We start from the raw sequence: 21,252 nt of genomic DNA on the forward strand, positions 1-21,252 counted from the left end.
CATCATTGCGACGACAATGCATTATGGAAATTCTGGTTGACGAAAAACAATAAAATGGCAGATCCAGGATGGAGGATGAGATTTGTAATTATGGTTCGATACGATTCAAAATTGGATTGTGGGGATTTTGGGTACAGATTTTCAACATGATTAAAACGATTTGAATAAAATTGAATACAAAGCTTTTAAATGCGATGAGAAAAAAAAGAAAAAGTTGCCACGAGTACAAAATAGGTATTCTTGCGCGGTAAAATTTTGATTCTGTTCCGCACAGAATAACCTATGTCACACATCAAAAAAATATAATTTTCTTTTTAGCGCATTCATATAAAAACTTTCATTTATCAATCAATCAATTTTGAATCGAATTGAACCATAATTACAAATATCGTCCGACATGTTTTTTGCATCGACAAAACATTCATAATTTCGTACCCTGAAAATCCTCATATACTAATTTTGACTCGAATTGGACCATAATTACAAATTTCGTCGGCAGTTTTGGAGCCATCATATTTTTTTTTTGCATTGACAAACATATCATAATTTCCGACCCTGAAAACCACTACTTATCAATTTTGAATCAAATCGGGCCATAATTGCAAATATTGTCCGCCATTGTTGAGCCGCCATTTTGTTTTCTCCCTAAGAAACATTCCATAATGCATTGTCACCGAATTTATGTCAAATTAGCTTACAAATGAAGTCAATTTGGAATACGAAACAGTTTTTTCCCGCAAGAGGGCGACAAAATTGAAATTCAGATAGCGAAAATTGACATGGCTGAATTCCTTATAAAATTGCCTTTTTAATGATGAGTTGAATTCAAATTGTTTGGGTGATAGTGACCGAGGAGTGGGGAGAGGTATGACAGTTGAGGTTATGATAGAAAAATGTCGCCCTTGGATTACAAATCGACGTGTTTTTGCATTTTTTCCAGAAAACATGTGTTTTAAAATCATTCGATCTGTTTCGTTTTCAGAGCCCCAACCTGCATATTCCTCCTACAAAAAGTACAATCAATCAAGCTACAATTTCAAAAATTTTGCGTATAAGCGATTGCTATCATGTAGGAATCGCATGTTGAAAGGCAAAACCTCGTTATTTCTTAGCTGTAACAAATTTCAGGGGACGCCCAATCATGGCTGCAGGGTACTAATTGCATCTACCAACAAGGAAACGCTTTTCTGATCCTCTCAGGGAAACTGCGTCCATTCAGACCAAAATGTGCAGCTCTGGAATTTTAGCTGTGGACCAGTTCTGGAGTACCTTCTATGCCAGTCATAATGTCATACTGAAGAGATTTTAGTTCTAGTTGATTGATCGATATTGAGGTTGTCGGATGTTCGAGGTGCAATAAAAGCAGTAACCTTTCTACATGAAGGCATTTGTAAACAACTATACCTGGCCATACCTTACATTCAGCCATACAGGGCATTTTAGCCTCTGGTTTGAAAGAATCATCGTTTTAGCGTTCGCTACCTGCTAGGGGGAATTTGATGCCTTTTCTAATACAGATCGTGTTTCTGCTGCTGAAAAAGTTGGTGCAAGGTATTCATAAGATTTGCGGGTCCTACTCTTATGGAGATTTTAAGTCGCTTCTCAGCTGCACCACCTAGTCCCCTAGGTTTGTGAATGGGATTAAGAATTGGAAACCTGATGAGGTCTTGTCTTGATCCGATATTACAAGGAGGACAGTTTGGTATGACTGTTAAGCCATCTCTTGTATTGGATCTGGGTCGGCATTTTTTGGTTACTTTGTGCTCCATAACGGAGCTAGCTAGGGGGAGGGGATCTATCACGGCAAAGCCCAGAATTTTCGTACAACCGACAGATACAAAAAATGACATCTAGTAGAATCCAATACCCGTCGTGGCGTTATCCAGAGAATCGCTCGTTCACCGCAGTAATTTTATCTGGGTTTCGAATAAATTTTTCGATGACCAGCTGGCGTCCCGATACGAATGACAACCCTCGAAAATCGAAATTTTGCACAGTTCTGCCAAATTCCACCCTGTAGAAAAACTAGTGACGATGCCTATATTTTTCGGATATTATAGATAATATTTTTCAAATGCAACATGCTAACTAACTGGATACTCACCCAAATAAAAATAACAGCAAGCTGTATTCAAAAGCGAATGTTCAATATCATAATCATTTTTCATGTGATCTTGATAAATATTCAGTGCCTTTTTATAATCGCCTCTATGAAAGGCACAAAATGCCATCCACTGTTCTTCTGAATCATTTCTACCTGTGCACTGTTTGTACTGAAATTGAAAATTACAAATAATAAACCAAAAACAGTACTGTTTGGGCTTTCAATAAATAATCAATAGAGAATACTGATAACATCTGCCAATGCCAAAAATAAAGAGATGTGTCAATTTAAAATTTTAATATTTCGATTGATATTGAGAATCTACCAATTATAAAAACTGTATCAAAACGATTTGAGAAATAAAAGGTGATTTATGACAACTTATAGATAGAAATGAAATCATGTAATGAACGCTAGAAGAAGGAAACACTTCAATTCCCCCTAAATGATTCATCTGATTTGCCACTATTCTAATTCGATTATGAAAAAAATGTGTCTTCTATCTTCGCCACTTGAAAAACAACCACTATAAATTTATATAAATACAGTTTTCGCTTTTTCGACGCACCAAGATCTCATCAGTGGTGCTAAACTGAATCACGAATGCTTTGTTGGCCTCAATTTCTCTCAAACAACAAGCCTGAGTAATCAAAAGGTGGTGACTTCTCCTTTTACGCAGATGCCACTTGAGGGATTGACTGAAAAGTCAATACATGAATATCAAAGATAAACAAGGCTCTCCACAGCGGACCATTGAAAAGCCAAGTCGAACTATTTTTCGTGAGGGAAGATGACATCGCCTTCACGTTCTGAGGCTTGTTCTTTAAGGACAATTGAGTTAAACAGTGCATTGTGGTTCAGCCTAGCACCACTGATAAGACCTTGGCGGATCGAAACAGCACTGTTGGATTTTGCTTCATTTTTGGGCTGTGGTTTCATTTAATTGTCTTGCACTGAGACAAGAGGACGAATCTCGAATGGTTCGATATAGTCTCATTTATCTTTGATATTCGCGGATTTAGTGTTCTATCGGTCCCATTGATGTTCTCGTGAGGAAATATGTCATTGCCTTTACTTAATCATACAGTACATCCATCTATTAATCAGATGATGTGATATAAAACTCCATTGAAAAGTTCTTTAAATGTACTTTCGGCATTAGAGACTACTCAGAAATAAAAATCAAAAAGAGGTTTGCAACTTAGCTAACATAATTTGAAAGCCTCAATTTGAAACGTGCCAACCCACTTCAAAAAGGATCAATTGACAGATTTCAACTCTTCAACATACAAAAGTTTGGAAAGTGTTTGTTACTGGCAAATTTTTCATTTTCACATTTACAACATAGCGTTGAATAATCTCTCTTTCAATGAAAATAAAATATCCAAAATTTGGGATTTGATCCTGAATAAAGATGACCAATCCTTTAGTGATTCAACACAATAATACCCTCTGGACTAAATTTTGTACAGTTTAAAAAACTTTCATTGGGATAACTGCATTCATCTCAGATTAGACATGGTTGTCTAATCTGATGTCTCAAGATGTCTGAAATCGGTTTCAACAACTTGGTTTCAACTTATTACATTTTTTTATGAAATACCTACAAATGTAAGAATAGCAGAATCAAGTTTTTCACATTTTCAATATAAATAAATATTACTTATCTTCCCATCGACTCACAATCACCAATAAGTCATCATTTTTAATATTCTATGTATCTTTGTAAATAAGTACCAAAATTATATTTGTTATCTGGTGAAGAAAAATAATCAATTCGTTATAAAGCTTGAAAATAGAATAAGTCTATTAATTTTATTTATTGTGCATTTTTATAAAAAAAGAAATTACAATTACACCAAAATTTCACCACTGAATTTAGTTTTGAGATGCGTATACTTGTGAGCCAATATGACGCTCAATGTAACACCGTACATATTCAGCCTCATTGCGAAATGACCCGGTTCGCTTCCAGAAATATTTTGATTTTTGGCCGTATCCAATAGATTTATGATTTCACTGTTTTCAATTTTTGAATAATAAAATTGTTTAATCACCTCATGGAACAAAGTGCAATCTTCTGTTTCCATCGCTAAATTGAATAAATGTGAATGGATTTTTTTATTCTTTTTCAGTTCGTAAAGATGAATTTATTATTGTTCAAATCCATTCACCACAGATTTATGTTAAACTTTTCTATGAACATAAAAATTAACATTAAAAATTAGCATATCATTAATACTTATAATTGTTAAGAATTAAGTAGGGTTGATACTGGCGGGGTGGAGAAATATGCTGAATATATATTTTAACCAATTAATTCCCAATGTACTCATTTGGGTACACTTCATTAAAATGACCCTAGTGCCATCTATACATAAATTTCATAAGTTTCGACTGTCTACTCGGTGTGTGGTAGGTATCTTTTGCTCAATTCTTGAATGGTGCAGAATTCTGTATACCTGTTTACATGGAAAGAATTTGTTGTGTCAACAGCAACGTGTGCATGATTGCAGTTTGCAGTCCTGTAATAAAAAATTGTTATACTGCTTGCTGACGGTTTTAGGTAAGTGTGTGCTATATATTCAACTTCTCTAAGTGTTACAATACTATTTTATACTATTTTGATCTCACGCAAGTGTTTTATCATAACAGCAAAACCATTTATTTCTACTGTACTTGATTGAGTACACTGGGATTTTCAGACCAATTTTTTTTATAGGCAAAATGGATACTGATGAACTTCAACCCTTATCAACGAAGAGTTTTTATGGTAGAAAAAACTACAAACATTTGGATATGGCTTTGGATGATTTGGAAATATCTGAAACGCAGAATTCTGTTGATATTTTGGTCTTTCCACCCAATGTAGATTCTCAAACGGACGAAGAAGATGATGACGATGACTACATACAAGAAAGAGAAAATACACTTCCCAGAGATGTAGCCGAAGAAGTAGAACTACATTTTCATGACAATGATAGTGGAAGCAATTATTCAGATGGTTCAGATTTAGAATATGATTCCCGAAGACAATGTTCCTTTGGCAGTTTTGACGAAGCGCTCTAGAAGCCAATCTAACAAAACTAAAAAGCCAGTCAAGAAAGTTCCGGAACCGAAATGGGAACAACGACCTTCTAAAATTGATATGCCAGAAACAAATGGATATGCAGATCGACTCGAAATAATGAAGAATGATCTTGAAAATTTCAGTCCTGTACAAATATGACGATGATATTTTTCAACATATTAGAGATCAAACAAACCTGTATTCTACTCAGAAAAATATTCACAGTTTTTCTGTATCAACTGCAGATCTAAGGATATTTTTTGGCATTTTATTGCTTAGTGGATATCGTAGGCTACCACGTGAAAAACTTTATTGGAGCTTGGACGAAGATCTTGGTGTAGCTTTTGTGTCAAACGCTATGTCCCGGAACAGATTCCAGGAAATTAAAAAATATATCCACTTGGCAAATAACGATGAGTTGGACAACAATGATAAAATGGCAAAAATTCGACCACTCATGAAGTCATTAAATCAAAAGTTTCAACAATATGGGGTATTTCATCGAGAACTTTCTATTGACGAAGCCATGGTCAAATATTTTGGCCATCATTCAGCAAAGCAGTTTATAAGAGGAAAGGTCCGGTTTGGGTACAAAGATTGGATTTGTGCGGATCCACGGGCTATTGTTACGCATTTGACACTTATTGTGGAGCAAAAATATCAAAAAATCAGACAAGCGATGAAAACCTCCCTTTAGGTTCCAAAGTGGTTTTGGATTTGTTGGAAATTGTGGCAGTTCCATCTGATCATATTGTTTACTTCGACAACTATTTTACCAGCCACGCTTTATTGAAAACCTTGAAAGACAGCGGCCAAAGAGCCACAGGCACAGTCAGAGAAAACAGAAAAAGAAATGTCCGCTTTCAGCAGTAAAATTATTTCAAAAAAGGGACCGAGGCGAATTTGAATACGTCTACGATAGCGACTCTCTATTACTTTTCGTACGTTGGAAAGATAATAATGTAGTAACCATGGCCACAAATCATGATTCTGTGGAGCCGCTCGGACAAGTCAGACGGTGGTCGACAGCAGCAAAATCAAAAGTTCAAGTTCCACGGCTCTAAGTCTTTCAAAATTACAACCATGGTATGGGTGGTGTTGATCTGCAGAACCAAGCTATAAATAACTATCGAATTCAACATTCGAGGAAAGAAATGGTGGTGGGTACTGTTCAAACACATGATCAATGTGTCAGTTGTTAACGCTTGGAGGATTCTTCAACTAGCTTCACAAGAAAAAATGGATCTGTTGGATTTTCAAAGAGATATAGCACGGCACTACCTGGTTATGTTTCTGAAAGGAGAGTTCTCAAGAACTAGGCCCTCAGGATCAGTACCCGATGGCATAAGACTCCAAGAAGGTGGCCATTTTCCAAATAAATTGGATAAACAACTGAGATGTAAGCAGTGCCACATGAGAGCTAGATGGTTTTGCGCAAAATGTGGAGTTCAAACTCATCCACCGTTCAGAAATTTGATTTAAAATAAAAAAGACCGTGGGACTTAATGGGTTGAATGTATATTGGCAATTTCTATCAACATTTTTGGATCACAAAATTTTGATTTCACAATACTATGCCCATGTAAATTCCTATTATCTAAAAATGATTTTTATTATTACTAAGGCTAAGCTCTAGCTCGGAGCCCCGATACATTGCGCCAACATTATCAACCAATGACCACTATCCACACCGCGGGGTAAATTATCATTGGGTCCGAGAATCATGTGACCTAAGCAAGCACAGTGAACCAAGAAAAACAGCCTTCTGCATTTGTCCGGCAAAGATTTCTGCTTTAATGCGGCATGTCGGCATGATATTGAGATTCAAGAGTTCATCATTTCACCAAGGAATCCATTAATCAGAACAACCATATTGACAGAGTGATCTGGATAGAGTCTGTAGAATTTGAAGAGAAAATCCCAATATGTTATCCGTTTTGCCTCATATTTTTGGACGATATTCGTTTTGCCAGGATCTGTAAACTCCCCGACAAATATCGTCTTGCTCTGGCGGTCAATAAGAACTATATCAGGCATATTAGCTTGAGGGTGGTTTAAAAATCTATTTAAATATGCTTTTCCGTTAATCAGCTGTCGCCCCCATACGAACGACAACTCTCAGAAGTTGAGAAACTTGTGCGAGCTAAGGACTAACGAGGTCTTACCTTTTAATGAGTGATTCCTAACACGGTGAACGAATAGTTCCAATGAATTCGAAACTTCTTGTTCCCCACAACGGATTCAATATCTTCCTGAGCGTAGGGTAACACCGGTGTCTCGTCAATACCGTAAAAATGTCGTAGAGCTGGTAATAAAACACTCTTAGGGCCGGTTATGTCTATGGATATAGGCTGAGACCGCATATGCTGGATAATAGGGTCTCAGGGGCCTCGCGGCAGGCCCTGCACCTTGTGTCTGTGTATTATATTTTTTCCCCTGAGGTTGCACTGATCGGCTCCTATCCCCAATATCAACCGTTAGTTCGGGAAGCTGAAGATGAACAATCTTTTCATCCATCTCACCCCAACCAGGTAGGGTACACCATGAAGGGCGGCACTAATGTTCTGAGAACATTCATGTCGCCACCTTACCATCAGTCATGACCCATTTGTCTCTCTGATAAACATCAGTTGAAAGGGTAAGGAGCCAGGCTCTAATCTGTTTGAAATCACGCCGAAAAACAGCATTATCAACCAACGACCACTATCCCACACCGTGGGGTAAGTGATAATTGGGTCCGAGAATCATGTGCTATGAGCATGCGCAGTGAGCCAAGGATGAAAGCCTTCTGCATCTGTCCAATTAAGATATCTGCCTTCGTGCGGCAAGCCGGTATGATTTTAAGATTCACGAGTAAATAGGGCATCATTCCACCAAGGATTCCAATAATCAAAACAACCATCTTGACAGAGTGGTCTGGATAGGGTCTGCGGAGTTCGAAGAGAAAATTTCGATATTTATTATTATTATTATTACTATCATCATTATTATCAAATGTTTACCTCCAGTAAGGTGATGGCACCTGCATAGTCACGTTTTTGTAAATAAAAGTCAAACTGTGAACTATTTTTCGATAAATTACCTCTACCAAAATCTTTCGAAGACTCATTGTTCACTGAAATTGCTGGTTTTGCTCTACTCAGTATCTGAAAATATGATATCCATTAATTTAATAAGTAGTCCTAGGATTAAAAAACTGTTCTTACCATTATTTATCAGTAGTAGATTGAAAAATTTCAATTCACATGGAAATTACCTTTTACTGAATGCTACACCTTTATGTTTGTATCGACATGCTTGTAACTTAGAAACATACCTAATCAAGTATATGTTACATTTGACATTTCATTCTGAAATCATAATACTAAGATATTAGTTTCATGACCCGTACCATGATTTTTATCAAACTATTGAAATTTTAATAACATTTTCATTAGAATTTCTACATTTATCTTAAACAAGAATCTCAATTTCAAATTTTACGCCAACACCGTTTCTCTCCTCTCTCTCTCTATGTTAATGGTTTTTGCTTCCGTTGAGACGCATTAAGCCAGCCGTTTCTCTCCTCGTTTTAGTTAAACCACGGGTTAAACAGTATGGATACGTTCCAAACGTTCCCAACCCAAACTAACCAGTATTTTTTTTTTTGTAGCGGCTTCACTGTCAGACGAATATACACGTTGAAAGGACACTTTATAATACTCTATAGAATTGTGACGTCAGCAGAAATATTAGATATTAATCTTTATTTTCATTACATCAGTTGCAATTATTGATTTTTTAATGTCTATAAATTCAAAGATAATTAAAATTATTTGTCATTTTAAAAATTAAATCAATATTTGTGTTCATCAATTGAAAAGGGATAGATGAAAAGATATGATATTTATTTCCTGAAATATCAATAAATCATCTGTTACAACATATAATTATGATAGAGGAGTATGCATAAAGCTTCGGGAGCAGATGTCAGGCTGCTTATTACATGTAAGAAATATGAATGAATATTCGCCTTTGATATATACCTCAGACGTACATAAAACGTCAATAAAACCTACAGACAATGACCAACAACCCTGGAAAATAACTTTGACAACGTTATATCCGGCTCTGAAAGTTTACACCGTATGATCAGAGAAAAAATTAGATTGATAAAATAGAGCACAGTCTGAAGTTAATCACAACTAACAGTAAACAAAATAGATTCAATAAATCTGACAGAAAAATGTCAATATCTTTTTGTTCCCAGTTACAGGTCCAATCGGTCCAATGTTATTTATCATATTAATTGGGGGTTCATGTCAGAATTCTTACGTGGATATTTAAAGATTGACTTGTCTCTGGAATGATGGATAATTTATCGAAATAGCAGCTTCATGTCGGTAAGTAATTTTTACACTTCCGACGATTGTAGAGCATTTTCATATGTCTTCTGTCAGTTTTGATAAGTCGCCTATCACTTTTGAAGATAAATCAGCTAGTGTTGCAAACCTCTCGGCGCGAAATGCAGCGCTTTGTTTGCAAATCATTCAAAACTTAAATTTTTTAGTCAAATGTAACTGTTTTTGATATAATCTAACAATTTTTTTCGAACCGGCACAACACTGGTACTATATGGGTAGTTCAGTTTCTAACCGAACCTGATATAAAATATGCTATTCCATATATAAAAATTGAAATATTAGATAACATAGTCCTGATGAATATTTTAGCTTTCAGATCATTTTCAATGTATTATAGTATCCTTTTTGAATGAATGATCGAAAAGTACATTTATTAAAACAACGATAAAAATAAAAACAACAATAAAAATTAATTGGCGCTCCGGGGCGACTTCATTGATTCCAGTGGCGCATTTGAACATAAAGTAGCGGAATTCTCTACAAATAATTAACATTGAAAAAATATGGAAGAAGAAGAGGCAGTAGACTGCATTCGAAGCTGACAGCTGACAATTGAATAATTGAATGCACAGTTATAGTGTTAGCAGCTGAGGCCATTTCATGATGAAAGAAAAGAAGAATATTTTTGGATATTTTCATTACTATCATAAACCTAAAATCTTCAATATCTTGGAACTAAAAGTCTCGACTGTCTCGAGTATTATGAATTAAATGCAACAAATTACAGTGGAAATTAAAGATACTTCATCTGATTGTAGCTCGAGCGAAAGAGCTACCGCAGTTGAAATTGACTGGAACGAGACATGTTCAAAAAAATACAAAAAGTCTTGAAAACAATATTTTTCTCAACATTGGTTGTCTGATTCCAACTCGAAAGGATGGATTAGACCTGTCGCGAATGATCGTTCAAGAGCTCATTGTGACTATACGTACTTAAATAAATTGATATTTATTTTTACTTTTCAAAATCATTATTTCGAACTAATAAATATTTAGTCGATAGGACAGCTTTCAAAAATCAAATTTAGCAAATTAGATACCATTTACTGAGTTGCGCGGTTGAAAATTAGCATGATCCTGATTCCTGGCATTAGTTACAGTTCGGTGTTTTGTTATCTGAACGGTAGACAAACCACAAAGCAGTGTAGCGGAATATAAAGCAGTGTAGTGGAATTTTATTTCATGTGTAGCGACTTTATAGTTCATTCAGTTGGCAACACTGTCCAGTGGCGACATAGGCCTTTTCATCATAAAAAGAGCGCAAGCGTAGCCGTCATATAGAAATGGCGGTAATTCAAAACATTCGTACTGTTTTGATCAACAATGGCTGGGCAAGGAATATTAACTCTACAAACAAATAAATTATTGCAAAAAAAAAACATTGATGGTGCTTCACTTGTTTATAATTCAGTTAAGGTTCATAATTGTGAACAATTAAAAACGTGGTTAAAACGTCATGGGCGTCCGCAAAAAGGAAAAAAGTGAGCTAATTGAGAGGTATTAGTATCAGCATTTGTTTACTATCGAAAACTTATTAAAAAAATAGTATTTAAAAATAGTATTTAATAGTATTAATTATACAAATATGTAAATACTGAATTGAATATGTTTAGTAATTTTTTATTAGTGGGAAATATTTGATACAACAATATATATGAAATTTACAGTCAAAAGTTGAATATGAAATAATGTACGTATGTTGAAATTCCTGATCGCTTAAAGGAGCAGGGTTTTGTTCAGTTGGACCACTTTCTCCAATGAAATGTAGTGAGCAAATATAAGTATCTTTGGTAACATCATCAATAGATGTAAAGCCTCGGTCACTCCTGCCACATTTTTTCGCCCATAATTCACATTTCGCACATTTTGCACATGCTTTACACCAACACTGTTTTGTTGTTCCTTTTCGTACAGATAACATAATTATAATGGAGTATAAAAATTTTTTGCAAAATGTATTTCCAATTGTTTAAGAATTGTGAAACTTTTGGGTGGGAGTTGGAAAATTTTTCTGTCGAAAATGATTGACCTGTTCGAGATTTATGTCTGGCAGACTCGACCTGCAAGAATTTCTGCCGACCTGCAAGGTTCATTTTCAATTTAATGAGGACTGTGGAATTTTTCCATACTCAAAAAGTGGGGGTTGGAATTTTTTTGTCGAAAATGATTGACCTGGTCGAGATTCATGTCTGGGAGATCCGATCTGCAAGATTTATTTTCAATTTATTGAGGAATGTGTAATTTTTCCATACTCAAAGGGTGGGGGTTGGAATTTTTTTTGTCGAAAATGATTGACCTGGTCGAGATTCATGTCTGGGAGATCCGACCTGCAAAATTTCTGTCCTCCTACAAGATTATGAGAGCAATGTACCCTGAGAACAATTTGCTGACCTGCAAAATAGTTATACCCAAAACTGACGTAACGTAACCTACAATTCCGTTTCAAAACCATCCTTACAGTCTGGCCACGGGACATTCATCGATGCGAATATTCGCGTGATGCAAACGGCGAAGCGTCCAGCGATTGAAATAAACGTATAGCAATGTACTTATGAAGCCATGTGCAACGGCGACCGGCGAAGTGTACCAAGCGAACCGCGTGGGCAACTTGCGGCGCGGCGGGCGAGCAAAACAAAGGCTTGAATCAGTACGGCGTGAGCGTGAGTCACCGAGTTGAGCGGTAGTCGCGGCAAATAGTGCAGTGATCAAACGAGTTTAGTTGTTTTCGCCGCGAAAAATGAACACCGATTTTTATTGCTGAAATACTAGCTAGACCAGCTATTAGGAAGTCTGGCCATCCACAGCATAAATAAAAATAAAATGTCCAGATTCTGAAGGAAGGTAGTATTTTTTTATTCATTTAAGTACAAATAATTAATCAATAATATCACACTTAACTCGTCACTTCAACTTTATATATTTACTTGGATAGGTACTTTTAAATAATAACACAACTATCTTGCGTCAGCGCCAGCTACGTTGCGCTAGCTAACGTGACGTCAACCACAGTAACATTTATGGTATAAATCATCACAAATAGTTTACAAAGTAGTCTTTAAATTGATTTCTTATGCCTACAGCATGTAACGTAGCTCTATTGTTCCGTCGAGACGTCATAACTTGATTAGATGTAGATCTAGAATGCATGTAAAGTCTAAAATCGGGATCAGTGTTTCCATCTTTTTCTCTTACAATATTATGTAGTAGACATCCAACTTTGATAATTAGCTTTGCATGTTTGGTGTCTGTTTCGATTGCTTTGAGGAAAACTCGCCACTTATTAGTCATAATACCATAAGCACACTCAATTGTCACTCGAGCTCTTGACAATCTTTCATTAAAAATTCTTCTCGAATCATCTAAATTGCTCGATGGAAAGGGTCGCATAAGGTACGTTTTCAGTGGATAGGCTTCGTCGCCAACTAGGACGTGTGGCAGCAAAATCTTTGACCCAGGCAATATCTTTGGCGGTGGCATATTAAATCGATTGTTAGTAAGCAATTCATTACATTTTGAAAAATTAAATGTTCCGTCACTTTGTCTTACTTTTCCACCAATCTCAATTACAGAAAATTTATAATCAGCATCAGAAACTGCTTGTAAGACCAATGAAAAAACATTTTTATAATTATAATATTGGCTACCGTGATGGCTTCGTGGTGGCTTCTGAATGCGAAAATGTTTACCATCTATGGCTCCTACGCAATTAGGAAATTGCCATCTAGAGAAAAACTCGTCTGAAATTTTCCTTAAATCTTCACTTGTTAATTTTGGTGACATATGCTGAAAAACCAACTTTTTCCAAATGGCCTTTAAAGTTTGATATATCGTTTTGGCGACGGTGCTTCGGCCTAGAGAGTATGACTGAGCCAGAGATTTAAAAGTTATCCCAACGGATAGAAATCTGAAACATAAAATATTTATTCTTCATGTTCCTACACATTTACTAGCTTCATTATTTCTGTTTATTAGTACCCTAACGTAAATATTATAATTTGAGCAAACCATTTTTTTTGTCGTTGATCTCAAAAAGAAATGTAAGAACCTGAGAGAAACATATAGTAAAGAGTTGAAAAAAATACCTAAACCCCAGTCGGGTGATTCGCTTTCAAATTATGAACCATCCTGGAAATACTTAACGCTATTAGTATTTTTGAAAGATGAATACATGCCTTTAGCTGCCGAATCAAATTTAGATGAAGGAGACAGTGTAATAATCGATAACGAAGACAATGATGATATATCCATTGAAGTAAGGTCACCTTCTCGTGCATCTTCACCCATTGAACTCTCTACTTCTAATTCCCAAAATTAAAAAAGGCGAAAAAATATATAAGATATTCGGGCACAATATTTAGAGATTGAGAAAAAACTAAAACTTTAAAAAAACGATATGTCTAAAAATATACCAGTTGACAGTGAAAAAAAATCAGATACTACCATTTTTTAATGAGTATTTTGCCGGAAATGGAAAAACTATCTAAAAAATAAGGTTAAGAAATAAAATAAACCAGTCTCTTTTAGACGAAATAAATGTCACGATGTACGGAGAACATTATGGGCGCTACGGTTACTCTACTCAACCAAACCATAATAACTTTAATAACGAATAGAATACCTACATATAAGTAACATCGAAAAGACTCTGATTATTATAATTCATAGTGATTGAAAAGAACAAAAAAGACTGATTAAAAAGTTAGAAATTCATTATTCATTCTACTGTCAATTACAAGTTAGAACTTATGATGCACTGTTTGGAACCTTTGGTGATCACCAAGTGATCATCTTCAAAGGAACATATAGCACACTTAAAATATGGAAGTCCTGAAAAATCAGCAGTTGCAACAAAACCATTCCATAGACTTCAATTCATTAAGATTATTTAGACAAGTTAACAACAACAGGCAATTAGATGCCTAATATTATGAATAACGATGACGGACCTATACCAATGAGCATACTATATAGCTTCTTAAAATAAAATAATGTTGTTGAGTTTACTGATTACTACATAAGGACACATTGCAAAACTAAATTTGGATAGGCAATATTGTGAAATTAATTTTTATATAGCTGAAAATTGTTTCATATAAACATATATTGTGAAATAATAGATAAGGCAAAATTGTAAAATTAATTTAAGTTGGTATACTTGTATGGGTGGTACGCCTGGATGGTTTACCTGAATGGGATACCTATATAGCATAAATAGGGTTAGCTCGCATTAGTTTCTAGTTTTAATCTTCCTCTTTGAAGATGATCACTTGGTGATCGAAACACGTGCCGAGGTGTTAAAAATAACGATTTCGTGTTGGGAAAAAAATCCAGTAATATACAAGTTAGAAGTTGTTTTTTGTTTTAGTTGTACAAAAAATTACTGTCATATAATTTATATTTTTGCAACAAATACCTAACATAATTATCTGAAAGTGTTTTTATTTCATGAAATATTAATATAGAGAGTAACATTTAATAAGCTGATAATATTTTGGGCAAATATAGTTCGAAATAGATTTAGTTATAAAAAAATCCGTTTGCGACCATTACTTTCTTGGGAAAAGTTGTTCATACTGGTTGATACTATAAGTAATTATCCAAAATATAATCAGCTAATTGAATATTACCTTTCTTATACATAGGTATATAGATGAATAAGTAATGTGAGTAGATTAATATAGATGGATATGTACATACCTTAATGTCAAAAACAACTTTTCAGCGGCACTTAAAATTCTTTTTGCATTAACTTTTTTCTCCAGTTCTGATTGAATATTCATAAGAATATAATCGAAGGTTTCAATACTCATTCTGGTATACTCAAAAAATTTTCCTGGATATAATCTGTATTTATTGTACTTCTTGTGGAATTCTCCATCTATACCCCGATTCTTATTCAAATCATGTACTCCACAATCTCTTCCAAATATTAGGTCTTGAACCAAAAAACTATTACTTTCTAAGCAATATCGAGATAATTTTGATAAAGACATTTTGCTGTCGAACTACTGGTCGCGACGCCGAACGTGACTATCCATGGCCTGCAAACGGTGCCACGCAAATGGTCGCCTCGCCCCCCGCTTCGACGTTCGCACCATCTATCAGGCCGTCACCCTAGTTTTGAATAAGATGCCTAGAAACCCTGGTGCGTCAGCGATTAGATTTTGTTTAGAACTTTTTGCAGGCACCACCTGTTGCATTCAATGATACTTACCAGAGTTTTCCTAGATGGCGCTATTCTGAATTGTTCGAGTCTCCGCATGAGCCTTTTTCCTGAGAATAGTATAGCGAATGTATCACGAGAGGCAGTACTAGTAGTAGGGACAAACATAAACTATTCACATGTATAACAGTGTTATTTACGTAATATTAATTTATTATTTAAAGATATAAATCTGATATAAAAAATTATTTTGTGCTAGTATCTTGCCAACAAAGCTGTTTGCGAATTGTACAGCGGATAATAGATATCCGGAAGAAAACGTGTTTTTTAAACCATTTATAAAAACTCATATTAATGAGGTTAGATGTAAGTAGAGTAGATTTAACAATGCAAAAAATAAATAAATATTCATATGTAGCTCTAAACATGAAATGAATAGTAATTTTTTCATAGTTAATTACCATTGATTAAAATGAGATATAATCTTAATATTAAATCATGTTCATTTACTTGATTCAATTAATTTTATTTCATTACTATCTATATTTGATTCATATTTCACTCGGAAATAAATCTGAAATTCATAATTATTTTTAATTTCATTTACTACAGTTCCCTTCCGAAATTCCGAACTACTAGGGCTGCTAGTGAGTGATTTTTCGTACTTCAGGAAAAAGGTTCATTAATTATTATCTGTCATTGTCAAAAAGTATTTTCAACTTTTCGTGTTTTGAAATTGAAATTTTTGTTATATTTTCCAGTAGTAATAAGGACTGATTTTATATATATCTAGTATATAGGGTTACTTTTTGTAAAATGGGACAATTGTGTATTTTGTGTGGACAGTGTAAAAATTCGAGTAATCATCCATATTCAGTGCCAAAGGTAAATGAAACATTTTATAATTACTGTCAATTCACCAATGATAAACTATGTTTGTATCAGCCTACACCAAAAACACATTTCATATTTTGAATATTCCTTCACCCTTTCAAATCCACCTTCTGCTACTAGAGTGTCATTATTACAAAATTAAAGGATATGCTGCATGAGGGAAATGTATACCTAATTTTAATAACAATTAGTGGAGTAAATTTCGAGAGCTAAGTCGCTTAGTTCGTGAGATAAAAAAAACTGGCGTAGAACCAGACCAGACTTAGTCCATTTCTTCAAGTAGGTGGTACTGCATACGAAATCACTTTTTACGACATTTTTTAGTGGTCGGGAACTTTTAAATTTCAAAAAAACTCATAAAAATGGATTTTTACGTAAAACATGTTTTTTTCCGTCTCCACCGCTATATCTCTCAAAGTAATCGTGCTATCAACCTGATTTTTTCTTTAAATTGAAGAGGATACAAAAGCGCTTCTAACGATGTACATCATGATTATAAAATATTTCAATTAAATTTGTTGTACTGATAGAAAATTTAATTTTCATATTTTTGTGAATGTAATTTATAGCAATCGATAAACTTTTTTATTTTTCAAAATTTGTGCATATAATATGCGAACAAAATGAAGCCAAAGGATGAAGGAAGTTTTTGGAAAAACAATTTTTCATCTATATACTTATGTATCTAGACAATGATTTTTTCAAAACGGGCTAAAAATGCATTCGCGGGCGCCCGACTCTCTCGTTTTCCATTTCAATGCCTGCCGCCGACTACAGCTGATCCGTTTATATGTGATAAGAAGTAGGACTCTGATGGGATGTTATTTATTACCTTCTATTGTTTTCGTTTCAAGTTATTGTACAATGCTAGTGGTAATTCTTTATCAATCATCGTTTCAAACTAAGTACCATCCTTCAGTTTGGTTATTGAACAATTTTGATTGGGACCAAAAACATAATATATATATATATATATATATATATATATATATATATATATATATATATATATATATATATATATATATATATATATATATGTACAGAACAGTTTTTATTTCTCTGTTAACCAAAATATATAAGTATTGGTAATCTACATCAAAAGTGTTCGAATTCATCATCATTTCCACTATCCTCCTCAAAATCTTTAATCTACATCTACATTTAATCTACAAAAACGACATTTACACTCGTGACAACATTTAAGGCCTTCTTTGAAACAACCACATTTTCGGGTATCACAATTTTTATCTGAACAATAAATACTCAGTGACTGTCTCACAAAATCAGAAATTGGTTTATCGCTTGAAAATATTGGGATCCAAGCGTCATCAGTTAAAGTCCATCCTGAACCATCAGTATCCATGAATGGTGTTTCAGTGTTGCTGCTGTACCATATTCTAAGTTGATACATACACCTGTAATTCAAATGACCAATTGATATATTATTATTGTCTCATTGCATGGCATTCCAATTCGCTCACCTTAAGAAGTGCTGGTAAAAGGCGCCTTCAGTTGGAGAAAGCTCTGCTGATGGTTTGTTTGTTGTCGTTGCTAGTTTAATTCGCAGGTCGTTTAATTTCTGGATTTTTTTATCTTTATTTTTGTATAACAGGAGAACCAACCTTGTAACGATTTCTAAAGCTTCGTCGTGAGACAACAAAGGTAGTTGTGATAATTTCTTGAGATCGACAATATTTTTTTGCAGAACGTCAAACGCAGATTTCTTTCCAACTTTGAAAAAACTAATAGTGGTGTCACAACCGGTAAAACAATGAAGTGCCAAGAGACAAGAACAAATTGTAGATCCTAAACTTTGTACTATTTTTTCAATTGACAAATATCGTTTGTTATTACCATGTCCAAGTTGCATAAATAAATTAGTCTCTTTCAATTCAGAGTCAGAACAAAAAAAGTGAATTAGTAAAATGAGTACATCTGTATCAACTGATTTCACCAATATTTGTTTACTGAATTTAGTTTCATATAATGCATGTAAAATTATTCTGGTATCTGCCTCTTCATGTTTGCTGAATAGAGTTTTGTTTATTTCTGAATGATACTTATATAATGAAACAACTTTTTCCGATATTTCAAATCCGCCAGCTATCACTAATATTTCATTTTCATTCAAGTACTCAGCAGCATTTTGTGTCATATATTCCGTCAAAAAAATCAAAAGAGATTGTTTGTTTTTATAAGATTTCAAAAAATTTCGATATTTTTGTATTTTTCGACTACCAATTACGTTGAAATGTGGAACATTAGAATCTCCGCGTCTCAAACGTTCACCCGTTTTCATAGATTTTTCATTGTAGGTGTCAAAAACTACCGTTGTTCGAAGTGCTTGACATCTGCGTCCTGCATTAATTACAGCTTTTAAGAAAATTCTACCTAAATCGTTGAAAGTTATAAATTCCTTTTCATTGAGTTCTTGAATGGTTACCATTCCATCTATCAGCAGCGATTGTGCAATTGGACAGTCAACGATTGCTTTAGACTCGTCTTCAATTTTTTTAATTAAATCAGATTTAGTTGTCTTCCTCATGGAGCCATCGTCATGAAATAAGGATGTTGGTACTATTGTCAGCTCGTGTGATAGTATCGTATTCATATCGATTTCATTGACCTGTGCTGCACACAATATTCTTCTAAACATTAATTCCGAACCAATGATCACTTTTCCTTTTTCAATCTTCTCCTTAACATTTCCCTCTCTGAATGTCAAAATTTTATTCCTTGACCTAGGTTTCCAGAAATTTATGTGATCGATCTCATTCCAAAATACTTCTTTATTATTCTCAGCTTTATCAATGAAGTTGCTTAGGCTCAGTTCGATATCAGAATTCACCTCCTTTCCCGTACAAATGTTTATTAAAGATGAAGGAACATCGTTAACGTTGAATGGGTTGCACCAATCACGTTCAATAGTGTTAATCATGACTAGTACATTGTTTTCGTTTATTTTCTGTAATGAATTTCCTTCCATTCTTTGAGTGAATTTGCTTCCGGACATCGCTTCTAAAATAATACAAAAATCATTTCAGAATCTGACTAACTACCAAATATTACAAAAGATATACGTACTCATGAAGTTCTGAGAATATTCTCCTAGAGTGTGTCTGGTAACCATCCAACGAAGTAGGGCAGAAGGTTTTCGCGAAAATCCAATAATACCTGATCGACTTTTACATTCTCGGTTTATAGATTGTTCCAGAGCCATATCTGAAGCAACGCAATTGAATTGTCTATCATGGGTTTTCTTCACAACAAAATTGCCATGTGCCAAAAAATTGTACATGTCTGGAATTTGCTGCTTTAGATTTTCTATATCAGCTAAATATACCGGAAGCCATTTTGAATATAAATTTCTTCCTGCAGCTGATAAATAGGGTAAAACATCATAGACGGCTGCCAGATGACTTTCAAAATCCCCATTCCGTTCAGCACCAAAGTAAATCAATTGTTTCCAAATAAAAGTACCAATACTTGAAAGTTTTTGATGAACCACAACCAAAGTTCACGAATTCTGTTACAATTTTGTCGTGATCATCATCCAATAGTTGAAATTCTTCCAACTCACCGGTTGGAAGAATATATATTTTTCACATATTTTTCACAAATAACACACTTCATTGTCTCAGTGAAAATAATATTTCTATTTTTTACGCCCGCAGCATAGATACTGTGCTGAATGCCGCAAATTTCGAACTAATTCAGCCTCGTCTTACATGTCTCCTTTGGCGCGTGCCGATGTGTATGTGGAGCGCGCGAGGGAGCGCGCTATTAAAAAAATCACTGTTGCCAAACTATACATATTGGGGGAAAACTAATCAATTCAAAAACTTCTACCATATGTGTGCTTCATTTGGTTCGCTATATGTATATAAAAATTTCCTCAAATAAAAAAGTTTATCGATTGGTGCAAATAATGATACATATATTTTGAATTCCATGATTTCATGATTTTTATAAAATGAAAGAAAAAAAATTTGTAGAGTCCATCGGTACTGTTAGAAGCGCTATTGTATTTACTTCAATCGACAAAAAAAATCACCCCGATAGCTTCATTAATTCTGAAGTTATGACGGTGAAAACAAAAAATAACAGATTTTATCTGAAATCATTTTTTTTTTCAGTTTTTTTCTGTTAAAAAAGTTCTAGACCACTAAAAAATGTCGTAAAATACGATTTCGTATTCCTTATGACATGCTTAACAAAACCTGCCATGTCTGATCTGGTTCTACGCCAAAAAAAAAAAACGAAACGATAGAGTCTCGAAATTACTCCACTAAATCGGAAAGTAAGTATATTCATTATTAATTTTTCACTTAGCTGTATATTTTAGAATATTTCTTGTGATACCGTTACAATGAAATGCCAGTAAGAATTAAAAAGAAAATTAATAGAAAAGTTACTATCAAACAAGAGCTATATGTAGGTATACATGCACGTTAACAGGTAAGACTTTGTTAATTCCTGTTCGCACAAGTTTCGACTTCTGAGGGCTGCCGTTCGTAGAGAAACGATAGCTGGTTAATGGAAAAACCAATTTCAACCAATACCATTTTAGTTTTTTTGTCCTTTTTTATTTACAGGGTTCTCAATTTATTCATTT

The 21,252-nt window shown here is 34.3% G+C and overlaps 5 protein-coding genes across 7 annotated transcripts in view; 2 read left to right on the plus strand and 3 right to left on the minus strand.

Annotated features, from left to right (window-relative positions):
• Window positions 1-8,922, minus strand: part of Ttc26 (Tetratricopeptide repeat domain 26) — a 51,800-nt gene extending 42,878 nt beyond the window's left edge. Inside the window, exons 1-3 of one of the 3 annotated variants that reach the window (XM_074178563.1) lie at window positions 8,381-8,922; window positions 8,177-8,320; window positions 2,105-2,273 (exon numbers count right to left, since the gene is read on the minus strand). In XM_074178563.1, the coding sequence (XP_074034664.1) occupies window positions 2,105-2,273; window positions 8,177-8,320; window positions 8,381-8,383 (316 nt within the window). In that variant the 5' untranslated portion in view covers window positions 8,384-8,922. Of the gene's footprint in view, window positions 1-2,104; window positions 2,274-7,339; window positions 7,359-8,176; window positions 8,321-8,380 lie in introns of those variants that run through there. The other 2 variants (XM_023157661.2, XM_074178564.1) reach the window with 2 other exon arrangements.
• On the plus strand, window positions 4,504-6,300 carry LOC111503372 (uncharacterized). Its single transcript, XM_074178569.1, has 2 exons — window positions 4,504-4,519; window positions 4,827-6,300. The coding sequence occupies exon 2, from the start codon at window positions 4,832-4,834 to the stop codon at window positions 5,171-5,173; it is 342 nt and encodes a 113-aa protein (XP_074034670.1). The 5' UTR covers window positions 4,504-4,519; window positions 4,827-4,831; the 3' UTR covers window positions 5,174-6,300.
• Window positions 8,923-9,437: 515 nt separating the features above from the next.
• Window positions 9,438-21,252, plus strand: part of Nubp2 (NUBP iron-sulfur cluster assembly factor 2) — a 51,057-nt gene continuing 39,242 nt past the window's right edge. The window contains exon 1 of the mRNA XM_074178568.1: window positions 9,438-9,556. Coding sequence (XP_074034669.1) covers window positions 9,551-9,556 — 6 coding nt within the window. The 5' untranslated portion in view covers window positions 9,438-9,550. The remainder of the gene's footprint in view (window positions 9,557-21,252) is intronic.
• LOC141483756 (uncharacterized) lies at window positions 12,438-15,630 on the minus strand. The gene is made up of 2 exons (XM_074178565.1): window positions 15,275-15,630; window positions 12,438-13,481 (listed from the first exon to the last, which is right to left on the minus strand). The coding sequence occupies exons 1-2, from the start codon at window positions 15,568-15,570 to the stop codon at window positions 12,608-12,610; spliced, it is 1,170 nt and encodes a 389-aa protein (XP_074034666.1). The 5' UTR covers window positions 15,571-15,630; the 3' UTR covers window positions 12,438-12,607.
• LOC141483755 (uncharacterized) lies at window positions 17,674-20,196 on the minus strand. The gene is made up of 3 exons (XM_074178562.1): window positions 19,722-20,196; window positions 18,119-19,655; window positions 17,674-18,052 (listed from the first exon to the last, which is right to left on the minus strand). Exons 1-3 carry the CDS (start codon window positions 19,933-19,935, stop codon window positions 17,782-17,784), a joined length of 2,022 nt encoding a protein of 673 aa, XP_074034663.1. The 5' UTR covers window positions 19,936-20,196; the 3' UTR covers window positions 17,674-17,781.

Source organism: Leptinotarsa decemlineata, unplaced genomic scaffold (genome assembly GCF_025532065.1).
Source record: "Leptinotarsa decemlineata unplaced genomic scaffold, Ldec_3_MD MMD2_tig00004067_RagTag_RagTag, whole genome shotgun sequence".
In the NCBI taxonomy this organism is placed as follows: Eukaryota; Metazoa; Arthropoda; class Insecta; order Coleoptera; family Chrysomelidae; genus Leptinotarsa; species Leptinotarsa decemlineata.

Bases quoted from the DNA above. Each gene is read 5' to 3' on its own strand.
- LOC111503372 (XM_074178569.1), top strand. From the start codon at position 4,832: ATGGATACTGATGAACTTCAACCCTTATCAACGAAGAGTTTTTATGGT.
- LOC141483756 (XM_074178565.1), bottom strand. From the start codon at position 15,570: ATGTCTTTATCAAAATTATCTCGATATTGCTTAGAAAGTAATAGTTTT. The intron at 13,482-15,274 runs GTATGTACATAT...TTTATGTTTCAG, and splicing joins AAGTTGTTTTTGACATTAAG to ATTTCTATCCGTTGGGATAA.
- LOC141483755 (XM_074178562.1), bottom strand. From the start codon at position 19,935: ATGTACAATTTTTTGGCACATGGCAATTTTGTTGTGAAGAAAACCCAT. The intron at 19,656-19,721 runs GTACGTATATCT...GTATTATTTTAG, and splicing joins ATATTCTCAGAACTTCATGA to AAGCGATGTCCGGAAGCAAA. The intron at 18,053-18,118 runs GTGAGCGAATTG...TTTGAATTACAG, and splicing joins TTTTACCAGCACTTCTTAAG to GTGTATGTATCAACTTAGAA.